The following is a 9,989-nucleotide window of genomic DNA, read 5'->3' on the forward strand; positions in this document are numbered from 1 at the left end:
CGGTTCCCCTTTCGGATGCGGTCTCTCGCCTTCCTCCAAGGATCTTCACTCGCGGGGTTCTTAGAAACTGGGGGCGTTCCGTTAATTCCACGCTTTGGCCTACACCTGGGTTTGAACAAGCCGACCTTTTCCGAGTTAATCACTTTATTTCCTACCTCTTATTCCGTCTGCCGGTGATCCGGCCCGGCCAAAGGACAGCCTTGTCCGTTGCTCGGCGTTGTTCTTACCGCCTGCGGGCTGCGAACCGGTCCCTACGACGCCAGGATCTCACCTGCGCGCCCGCGGGCCGTGATTTTCTGTGCTAAACGTGAAGCTCGGCCGCGGCTCGCTGTCGCGTTGCCCGGGGGCCTGCGAGGCTCTTGGCTTCGGCGATTCAGTCTAGAAGGTTGTTTTCTTCTACGATTTAGTCCAGAAGAAGGTTGTTTTCTTCTACGATTTAGTCGAGAAGAAGGTTGTTTTCTTCTACGATTTAGTCCAGAAGGTGGTTGTTTTCTTCTACGATTTAGTCGAGAAGAAGGTTGTTTTCTTCTACGATTTAGTCCAGAAGGTGGTTGTTTTCTTCTACGATTTAGTCCAGAAGGTGGTTGTTTTCTTCTACAATTTAGTCCAGAAGGTGGTTGTTTTCTTCTACAATTTAGTCCAGAAGTCTATTTTCTTCGACGACTTACTCCAGAAGGCTCTTGTCTTCGGCGATTTAGTCTAGAAAGCTATTTTCTTCTAGAATTTTGTCTAGAAGGCTCTTTTCTTTGATGATTTAGTCTAGAAAGCTATTTTTGTCTAGAATTCAGTCCACGAGGCTCTTTTCTTCAACGATTTAGTCCAGAAGGCTCTTGTCTTTGACAGTTTAGTCTAGAAAGCTCTTTTCTTCTAGTTTCGTCCAGAAGGCTCTTGTCTTCGATGATTTAGTCCAGGTTTTTTGTCTTCGACGATTTAGTCCAGAAGGCTCTTTTCTTTGATGATTTAGTCTAGAAAGCTCTTTTCTTCTAGAATTCAGTCCAGAAGGCTCTTGTCTTTGACGGTTTAGTCTAGAAAGCTCTTTTCTCCTAGAATTTCGTCCAGAAGGCTCTTTTCTTTGATGATTTAGTCCAGAAGGACTAATTAACTAATTGTCAGTTTCTTCGATGATTTAGTCCAGAAGGCTCTTGTCTTTTACAGTATCCTCAGAAGAAAAGGACCTGGGGGTCTTGGCAGACAGTAAATTATCCGTGAGCGACGTGCCCTTGTGGCCAAGGCGGCCAACGGAATTCCGGGCTGCGTAGGGAAGAGCGTGGCCGGCAGGTGGAGGGAGGTCGTTCTCCCCCACTGGTGAGGCCACCGCTGGAATACTGGGTCCAGTTCTGGGCTCCCCAGTTCAAGAGGGAGAGGGAACGGCTGGAGAGGGACCAGCGGAGGGCAACGAAGATGGTGGAGGGGTTGGAGCGTCTCCCGTGTGAGGAGAGGCCGAGAGAGCTGGGACTCTTCAGCCTGGAGAAGAGAAGGCCGAGGGGAGACCTTCTGAATGTCGACGAGGATCGAAAGGGTGGGTTTAAGGAGGATGGAGCCGGGCTCTTCCCGGCGGTTCCCAGTGACGGGACGAGGGGTAACGGGCACAAGCCGGAACGTGGGAAGTTCCGATCGAATACGAGGAAAAGCTTCTTGACTTGGAGGGCGCCGGGCTGGGTTATGGACTCTGGACGGACTGCACGGGACTCAGAACCACAAAGGATTCCGACTTCGCCTAATGAACCGCAGGGAACCGGAAACGCCCGAAAAGCAAACTGAAAAAACTGCGAGACGGGGAGCGCTGTCGTGTTTTTAGCCGAGGCGACTTATTCCCTATGGAAAAAGAGCAAAGTAGAAGCGGGATTTGGAAGGATCCGGGCCCGGTTGGCTCTCTGGCGTTTGCATCGAAAATCAGCCCTTCCCTCTCGGGGGATTTACGTCATTATTTACATCCTTATTTACACAATCCGCCGCTGCCGAAGGGTGACATCGCCGGAAGTAAAAAAAAAAAAAAAAAAAAAAAAAAAAAAAAGTGTCATAAAAACGAACTTAATATAACTAAAAACTAACTTAATATAACTAACGTAATAATAACACAAAAAATAACTAAGGTACAACTAACGTAACGAACTTTTTCTTCCCGATCTCACCCGACGCTTCGACCGAAACGCAAAGCGCAGTTTGTGCTCTTTGGGTTGGGTTTTTTTTGTTTGTTTTGTTTTTTTTTTTAATAATGTATTCCGTTAAATTTGGCTAAAAAGTTGGCACGGGCTGGGCTGCCTTGGCGGGGGGGGGCAGGGTGGAGGGTGCGGAGTCCCCTTCTCCGGAGACTTTCCCAGCCCCGCCGGGACGCGGGGGGTCGGAAATTCCGTGATGGTTCCGCCGGTGTGTTGTGTGTGTGTGTGCGTGTGTCCCCCGCTCCCGACACACGGAATCTCCCAAAAACCCCCCAAAATTGCTAGCGGCTGCCCCCCCCTTTGCTCTCCCCCCCCTGCCAGGCCATCGAGGAGGGCACGCTGGAGGAGATCGAGGAGGAGGTGCGCCAGAAGAAATCCTCCCGCAAACGCAAGCGGGACGCGGAGGCCGGGGCCGCCGCCGCCATCCCCGCCGCCGCCGCCGCCGCCGCCGCCAGCACCCGCAGCCGGGAGAAGGACGAGGAGAGCAAGAAACAGAAGAAACGGGGGCGGCCGCCGGCCGAGAAGCTCTCCCCCAACCCCCCCAACCTCACCAAGAAGATGAAGAAGATCGTGGACGCCGTCATCAAGTACAAGGACAGGTAAAGAGAAAGCGCCGGGCGCCGCCGGCTCCTACCCGCCTCGTGGGGAGCCGGGAGATTCCCGGCGATTCCGAGGGGATCCCACTGGCGGCTTCGGTCGAGCGGGTCTGGGCGGGAGGAATTCGTTAATTCGGCTGCGGAGGGCGGTTCTGCCGTCCCGGCGCTGTCGGCTTGTGCTCCGGCTTCTAGCCGGCGTTCCCGGCGCTGCCGTTCTCCATCCAGGCGCTTCAGGTCGGGGAGAGGGTGTGGAAAACACACACACACACACACACCCCCCAAAAATCCCTCTCAGGGACGCTCCGGGCGCCTCTCGGCTGCCGGAGGGGAGGGAGACGCGTGTTCTCTGCGTGCCGGCGGTGCCCAGGAGCGGGAATTGCCGGATTTCGGCAATTCCGCGCGGGGATTTCGGCAATGCCAAGCAGGGATTTTGGTAGTTCTGAGCGGGGATTTTGGCAATTCCAAGCAGGGATTTTGGCAATGCCAAGCAGGGATTTTGGCACGTCCGACTGGGGACTTTGGCAATGCTGAATGGGGGTTTTGGTAATTCCAAGCAGCGATTTTGGCAATTCCAAGCAGGGATTTCGGCAATGCCAAGTAGGGATTTTGGGAGGTCCAAGCAGGGATTTTGGCAATGCCGAGTGGGGATTTCGGCAGTTCCGAGCAGGGATTTTGGTAATTCCAAGTGGGGGTTTCGGCGATGCCAAGTGGGGATTTTGGTAATTCCAAGCAGAGATTTTGGTAGTTTCGAGGGGGGGTTTTGGCAATGCCAAGGAGGGATTTCGGCAGTGCCGGGCAGGGATTTTGGCAATGCCGAGCGGGGATTTTGGCAATGCCGAGCGGGGATTTCGGCGGTGCCGAGTGGGGGTTTTGGCAATGCCAAGTGGGGATTTTAGTAGTTTCGAGCGGGGATTTTGGCAATGCCGAGCAGGGATTTCGGCAGTGCCGCGCGGGGGTTGTGGTAATTCCAAGTAGGGATTTTAGTAGTTTCGAGCAGGGATTTCGGCGGTGCCAAGCGGGGGTTTCGGCAATGCCGAGCAGGGATTTCGGCAGTGCCGAGCGGGGGTTTCGGCGGTGCCGAGCGCTCACCTTTGCCGGGCGGTTTCTCCCTGCAGCAGCAGTGGACGGCAGCTCAGCGAGGTCTTCATCCAGCTGCCTTCCCGCAAGGAGCTGCCGGAATATTACGAGCTCATCCGCAAACCCGTCGACTTTAAGAAAATCAAGGTAAAAAAAAAAAATCCCACCCCCCGGCAGTCACCCATCTGCCCCCCCAGCGCCGCGCTGGCCGCGTGGCCGCCTCCTCGGGCTCCGCGGTGGCTCCCGTGGGCACGGACCCACCCCCCACTTCGTTAGCGCCCGGCTAACGAGCAAACCCTCTCCCCCCCCGCCCCCCCCGGCCCCCCCAAGGAGCGCATCCGGAACCACAAGTACCGGAGCCTGAACGACCTGGAGAAGGACGTGATGCTGCTCTGCCAGAACGCCCAGACCTTCAACCTGGAGGGGTCCCTGGTACGGCGGGGGGCGGGCTGGGGGGCAGGAGGGGGAAAGGAAGGGGTTGGGGGGCAGGAGGAAAGAGTTGGGGGGCAGAATGAGGAGTTTGGGGGGGCAGGGGGCAGGAGGAAAGAGTTGGGGGGCAGAATGAGGAGTTTTGGGGGTCGGGGGAGGAAAGGAAGAGGTTGGGGGGCAGGAGGGGGGGGGGTTGGGGGGCAGGAGGAAAGAGTTGGGGGGCAGAATGAGGAGTTTGGGGGTCAGGGGGGAGGAAAGGAAGGGGTTGGGGGGCAGGAGGGGGAAAGGAAGGGGTTGGGGGGCAGAATGAGGAGTTTGGGGGTCGGGGAGGAGGAAAGGAAGGGGTTGGGGGGCAGAAGGAAAGAGTTGGGGGGCAGCAGGTGAGGTTTGGAGGAGCAGGAGGAGGAAGGGAAGGGGTTGGGGGGCAGGAGGAAGGGGTTGGGGGGCAGAATGAGGAGTCTGGGCGTCGGGGAGGAGGAAAGGAAGGGGTTGGGGGGCAGGAGGAAAGAGTTGGGGGGCAGAATGAGGAGTTTGGGGGTCAAGGGGGAGGAAAGGAAGAGGTTGGGGGGCAGGAGGAGAGGGAGTTGGGGGGCAGAATGAGGGAGTTGGGGGGCAGCAGGTGAGGTTTGGGGGAGCAGGAGGAGGAAGGGAAGGGGTTGGGGGGCAGGAGGAAAGAGTTGGGGGGCAGAATGAGGAGTTTGGGGGTCGGGGGGGAGGAAAGGAAGGGGTTGGGGGGCAGAAGGTGAGGTTTGGAGGAGCAGGAGGAGGAAGGGAAGGGGTTGGGGGGCAGGAGGAGGAAGAAAGGAAGGAGCTGGGGGGCAGGCGGGGGAAAGGAAGGGGTTGGGGGGCGGAACCCGATATCCCCCCCCCCCCCCAGCCCCCCAACCTCACCCCGGCGCTTCCCCCCGCCCCCCAGATCTACGAGGACTCCATCGTGCTGCAGTCCGTCTTCACCAGCGTGCGGCAGAAGATCGAGAAGGAGGAGGAGAGCGAGGGCGAGGACAGCGAGGAGGAGGAGGAAGGAGAGGAGGAAGGCTCCGAGTCCGAGTGTGAGTTCTCTGCGGGGGGGGTGTCAGTTTGGGGTTCGTTTGGGTTTTTTTTTTTTGCGGGGGGCGCAGACCCGGATCTTCCTCCTCCCGTGGGGCAGAGCCGGCAGCCCCCCGGGACCGCGGGGACGCCGTGGGGCGGGAAGCCATAGGGCAGCAGAATGGCAAAGTTGGGGGGAGGGGGGGGGGGGGGCCGTGGGGAGCTGCTGTGACCCACGTATTGTCTGTGCGTGTCCCCCCCCCCCGCCCCCCCTGCCCCATAGCGCGCTCGGTGAAGGTGAAGATCAAGCTGGGGCGGAAGGAGAAGGCGCAGGAGCGGCTGAAGGGCCGGCGTCGCACCAGCCGCGGCTCCCGCGCCAAGCCCGTGGTGAGCGACGACGACAGCGAGGAGGAGCAGGAGGAGGTAACGGCCTGCCCCACAACCTCCGCCTGCCCCACAACCCCCTCCGCCTGCCCCCCAACCTCCGCCTGCCCCACAACCCCCTCCGCCTGCCCCACAACCCCCTCCGCCTGCCCCCCCAGCTTCCGCCTGCCTCCCAACCTCCGCCTGCCCCCCAGCCTCTTCCTTTCCTCCTCCTGCCCCCCAACCCCTTCCTTTCCTCGTCCCGACCCCCAACCTTCTCATTCTGCCCCCCAACTCCTTTCCCCTGCCCCCCAACTCCTTTCTCCTGCCCCCCAAAACCTTCTCCCTCCCTCATTCTGCCCCCCAACTCCTTCCTCCTGCTCCTGCCCCCGAACCTCTTCAACCTCTCCCCTCCCTCCCCCCTGCCCCCCAACCCCATTCTCCTGCCCCCCAACCCCATTCTCCTGCCCCCCAACTCCTTTCTCCTGCCCCCCAACTCCTTTCTCCTGCCCCCAAACCCCACTTTCTGCCCCCCAACCCTGTTCTCCTGCCCCCCAACCCTGTTCTCCTGCCCCCTAAACCCTACTTTCTGCCCCCCAACCCCCTTCTCCTGCCCCCCAACCCCCTTCTCCTGCCCCCCAACCCCCTTCTCCTGCCCCCCAAACCCCACTTTCTGCCCCCCAAACCCCTTTTCCTGCCCCCCAACCCTGTTCTCCTGCCCCCTAAACCCTACTTTCTGCCCCCCAACCCCCTTCTCCTGCCCCCCAACCCCCTTCTCCTGCCCCCCAACCCTATTCTCCTGCCCCCAAACCTCTCCTCCTGCCCCCAAACCCCACTTTCTGCCCCCCAAACCCCTTTTCCTGTCCCCCAACTCCTTTCTCCTGCCCCCCAACCCCGTTCTCCTGCCCCCTAAACCCTACTTTCTGCCCCCCAACCCCCTTCTGCCCCCCAAACCCCACTTTCTGCCCCCCAACCCCCTTCTCCTGCCCCCCAAACCCCACTTTCTGCCCTCCAAACCCCTTTTCCTGCCCCCCAACCCTGTTCTCCTGCCCCCTAAACCCTACTTTCTGCCCCCCAACCCCCTTCTCCTGCCCCCCAAACCCCACTTTCTGCCCCCCAAACTGCTTTTCCTGCCCCCCAACCCTGTTCTCCTGCCCCCTAAACCCTACTTTCTGCCCCCCAACCCCCTTCTCCTGCCCCCCAAACCCCACTTTCTGCCCCCCAAACTGCTTTTCCTGCCCCCCAACCCTGTTCTCCTGCCCCCTAAACCCCACTTTCTGCCCCCCAACCCCCTTCTCCTGCCCTCCAAACCCCTTTTCCTGCCCCCCAACCCTGTTCTCCTGCCCCCTAAACCCCACTTTCTGCCCCCCAACCCCGTTCTCCTGCCCCCTCAACCCTACTTTCTGCCCCCCAACCCCCTTCTCCTGCCCCCCAAACCCCACTTTCTGCCCCCCAAACTGCTTTTCCTGCCCCCCAACCCTGTTCTCCTGCCCCCTAAACCCCACTTTCTGCCCCCCAACCCCCTTCTCCTGCCCTCCAAACCCCTTTTCCTGCCCCCCAACCCTGTTCTCCTGCCCCCTAAACCCCACTTTCTGCCCCCCAACCCCGTTCTCCTGCCCCCTCAACCCCACTTTCTGCCCCCCAACCCCCTTCCTTCCCGCCCCCCAACCCCCCCTCGGCCCTGACCTCTCCCTCTCCCCCCAGGATCGCTCCGGCAGCGGCACCGAGGACGACTGAACCCCCACATTCCGCGGCTCCGGCTCCCGCCGCCCCCCCCTCCCCGTGTCCGTGTGTGTCCGTGTCCGTGTGTGTGTGTGTCCCCCGTCCCCCCCCCCCGCCCCCCTTGTCCCTCTCACGGGTAGAGACGCCGTAGAACCGACGCCAGGAAAAACTCCCCCAATTTCTTCCGTATTTATCCTGCCGGAAGCGGGGGGGTGTGGGGGGGGTGGGTTTGTCTTCCCTCCATCCCCCCCCCCCCCCCCAAGCCCCCCCAAATCCCGGCCCCCGCCGGCTCTGCCCTCCCGCGGATGCATGCGCCGGATCGGGCCGGGAAGGGGCGCGGGAAGGGGCCGGGAATGGGCGCCCGCGTGGGGCGGGAGCGCGGCGGCAGTCGATGTCACTGGATTTCGAGCAGTAATAAATTAAACCCACGGGACACGGTGGCCCCTCTGGGCTCTCTGCTGGCCACGGGGGCGAGGGGGGGTGGCTCTGGGGGGCAGCGGCCTCTCCGGGGTCTCTGCTGGCCCTTGGGGGGGGGTGGGTTTTGGCGTCCCCCAGGGACCCGGTGGCCTCTCTGGGGTCTCTGGTGGCCTTCGGGGGGCGGCCCTGGGGGCTGGTGGCCTCTCTGGGGTCTCTGCTGGCCACGGGGGGGCTTTTTCGATGGCCCTGGGGGGATTTTGGGGTAGCCCTCGGGGGGTTTTAGGGTCCCCCAGGGAGCCGGTGGCCTCTCTGGGGTCTCTGGTGGCCACAGGGGAACTTTGGGGTGGCCCTAGGGGCCAGTGGCCTCTCTGGGGTCTCTGGTGCCCTGGGGGAGCTTTGGCTTCGCCGTAGGGGCCGGTGGCCTCTCTGGGGTCTCTGGTGGCCCTGGGGAGGTTTTGGGGTAGCCCTGGGGGGGGCTCTTGGGGTCCCCCAGGGAGCCAGTGGCCTTTCCGGGGTCTCTGCTGGCCCTTGGGGGGGTGGGTTTTGGCATCCCCCAGGGACCCGGTGGCCTCTCTGGTGGCCCTGGGGGCTGGTGGCTTCTCTGGGGTCTCTGCTGGCCACAGGGGGGGCTTTGGGGTGGCCCTTGGGGGGGGGTTTAGGGTCCACCAGGGAGCCAGTGGCCTCTCTGGGGTCTCTGGTGGCCACGGGGGAACTTTGGGCTGGCCCTAGGGGCCGGTGGCCTCTCCGGGGTCTCTGGTGGCCCTGGGGAGGTTTTGGGGTAGCCCTGGGGGGGGCTCTTGGGGTCCCCCAGGGAGCCGGTGGCCTCTCTGGGGTCTCTGGTGGCCACGGGGGGCTTTGGGGTGGCCTCAGGGCCAGTGGCCTCTGCGGTCTCTGGTGGCCATGGGGGGCTTTGGGATGGCCCTGGGGCCAGTGGCCTCTCCGGGGTCTCTGCTGGCCCTTGGGGGGTGGGTTTTGGGGTCCCCCAGGGAGCTGGTGGCCTCTCCGGGGTCTCTGGTGGCCCTGGGGGCTGGTGGCCTCTCTGGGGTCTCTGGTGGCCCTTGGGGGCATGGGTTTTGGGGTCCCCCAGGAGGCTGGTGGCCTGTCAGGGCCAGTAGCCACGATGGGGCTGGGGCTGGCGGCCACCACCACCCCTCCCCCTCAGGTGCTGTGACACCGGGGCCAGTGGCCATGGCAGTGCCAGTGGCCACGGTGGTGGCAGTGGTGGTCCCGGTGGCCGTGTCGGCCCCGGTTCCAGCCCTCCTGGTGATGTGGCACCGGTGCTGGTGGCCATGACGCTCCCAGTGGTGGTAGCCACGTCGGTGGCCATGCCAGCCCCGGTGCTGTGACACTGGTGCTGGTGGCCATGGTGGTGGCAGTGGTGGTCCCGGTGGCCATGCCAGCCCTGGTGACCGCTCTCCCAGTGATGTGACACTGGTGCTGGTGGCCGTGGCACTCCCCGGTGGTAGTAGCCACGCTGGTGGCCATGCTAGCCCCAGTGCTGTGACACCAGTGGCCGTACCACTCCTGATGTTGGTAGCCGTGCCAGCCCTGGTGCTGTAACACTGGTGTCGGTGGCCACGCCAGCCCCAGTGGTGGTAGCCACGCTGGAGGCCGCACTGGCCCTGGTGCTGTGACTCCAGTGCTGGTGGCAATGCCGCTCCCGGTGCTGGTAGCCATACTAGTGGCCATGTTGGTGCCAGTGCCCACCCTCCTGGTGCTGTGACACCAGTGCTGGTGGCCATGGCGCTACTGCTGTTGGTAGCCACACCAGTGGCCGTGCCAGCCCTGGTGCTGTGACACCGGTGGCCGTGCCGCTCCCGGTGCTGGTAGCCACACCAGTGGCCATGTTGGTGCCGGTGCCCGCCCTCCTGGTGCTGTGACACTGGTGCCGGTGGCCATGGCGCTCCCAGTGCTGGTAGCCACACTAGTGGCCATGCCAGCCCCAGTGCTGTGACACCAGTGGCTGTGGCGCTCCCCGTGCTGGTAGCCACGCCCGGTGGCCATGCCAGCCCCGGTGCCCGCCCTCCCGGTGCTGTGATACTGGTGCCGGTGGCCATGGCGCTCCCGGTGCTGGTAGCCACGCCGGCGGCCGTGCCAGCCCCAGCGCTGTGACACCGTTGCCGGTGTCGGTGCCGGTGGCCACGTCCGTTGCCGGTGCCCGCTCTCCCGGTGCCGTGACACCGGTGCCGGTGGCCTCGCC

General features: G+C 62.4%; 1 protein-coding gene across 7 annotated transcripts in view; it reads left to right on the forward strand.

Annotated features, from left to right (window-relative positions):
* SMARCA4 (SWI/SNF related, matrix associated, actin dependent regulator of chromatin, subfamily a, member 4) overlaps nt 1–7,505 on the forward strand; it is a 45,021-nt gene extending 37,516 nt beyond the window's left edge. For 4 of the 7 annotated variants that reach the window (XM_054183517.1, XM_054183519.1, XM_054183520.1 and 1 more), the window contains 6 exons: nt 2,481–2,758; nt 3,871–3,979; nt 4,163–4,264; nt 5,178–5,310; nt 5,571–5,710; nt 7,355–7,505. In XM_054183517.1, the coding sequence (XP_054039492.1) occupies nt 2,481–2,758; nt 3,871–3,979; nt 4,163–4,264; nt 5,178–5,310; nt 5,571–5,710; nt 7,355–7,387 (795 nt within the window). In that variant the 3' untranslated portion in view covers nt 7,388–7,505. The remainder of the gene's footprint in view (nt 1–2,480; nt 2,759–3,870; nt 3,980–4,162; nt 4,265–5,177; nt 5,311–5,570; nt 5,711–7,354) is intronic. The other 3 variants (XM_054183518.1, XM_054183521.1, XM_054183523.1) reach the window with 1 other exon arrangement.
* Nucleotides 7,506–9,989: the final 2,484 nt, after the last annotated feature.

The sequence above is a fragment of the Rissa tridactyla genome, chromosome 25 (genome assembly GCF_028500815.1).
Source record: "Rissa tridactyla isolate bRisTri1 chromosome 25, bRisTri1.patW.cur.20221130, whole genome shotgun sequence".
NCBI classification, from domain to species: Eukaryota; Metazoa; Chordata; class Aves; order Charadriiformes; family Laridae; genus Rissa; species Rissa tridactyla.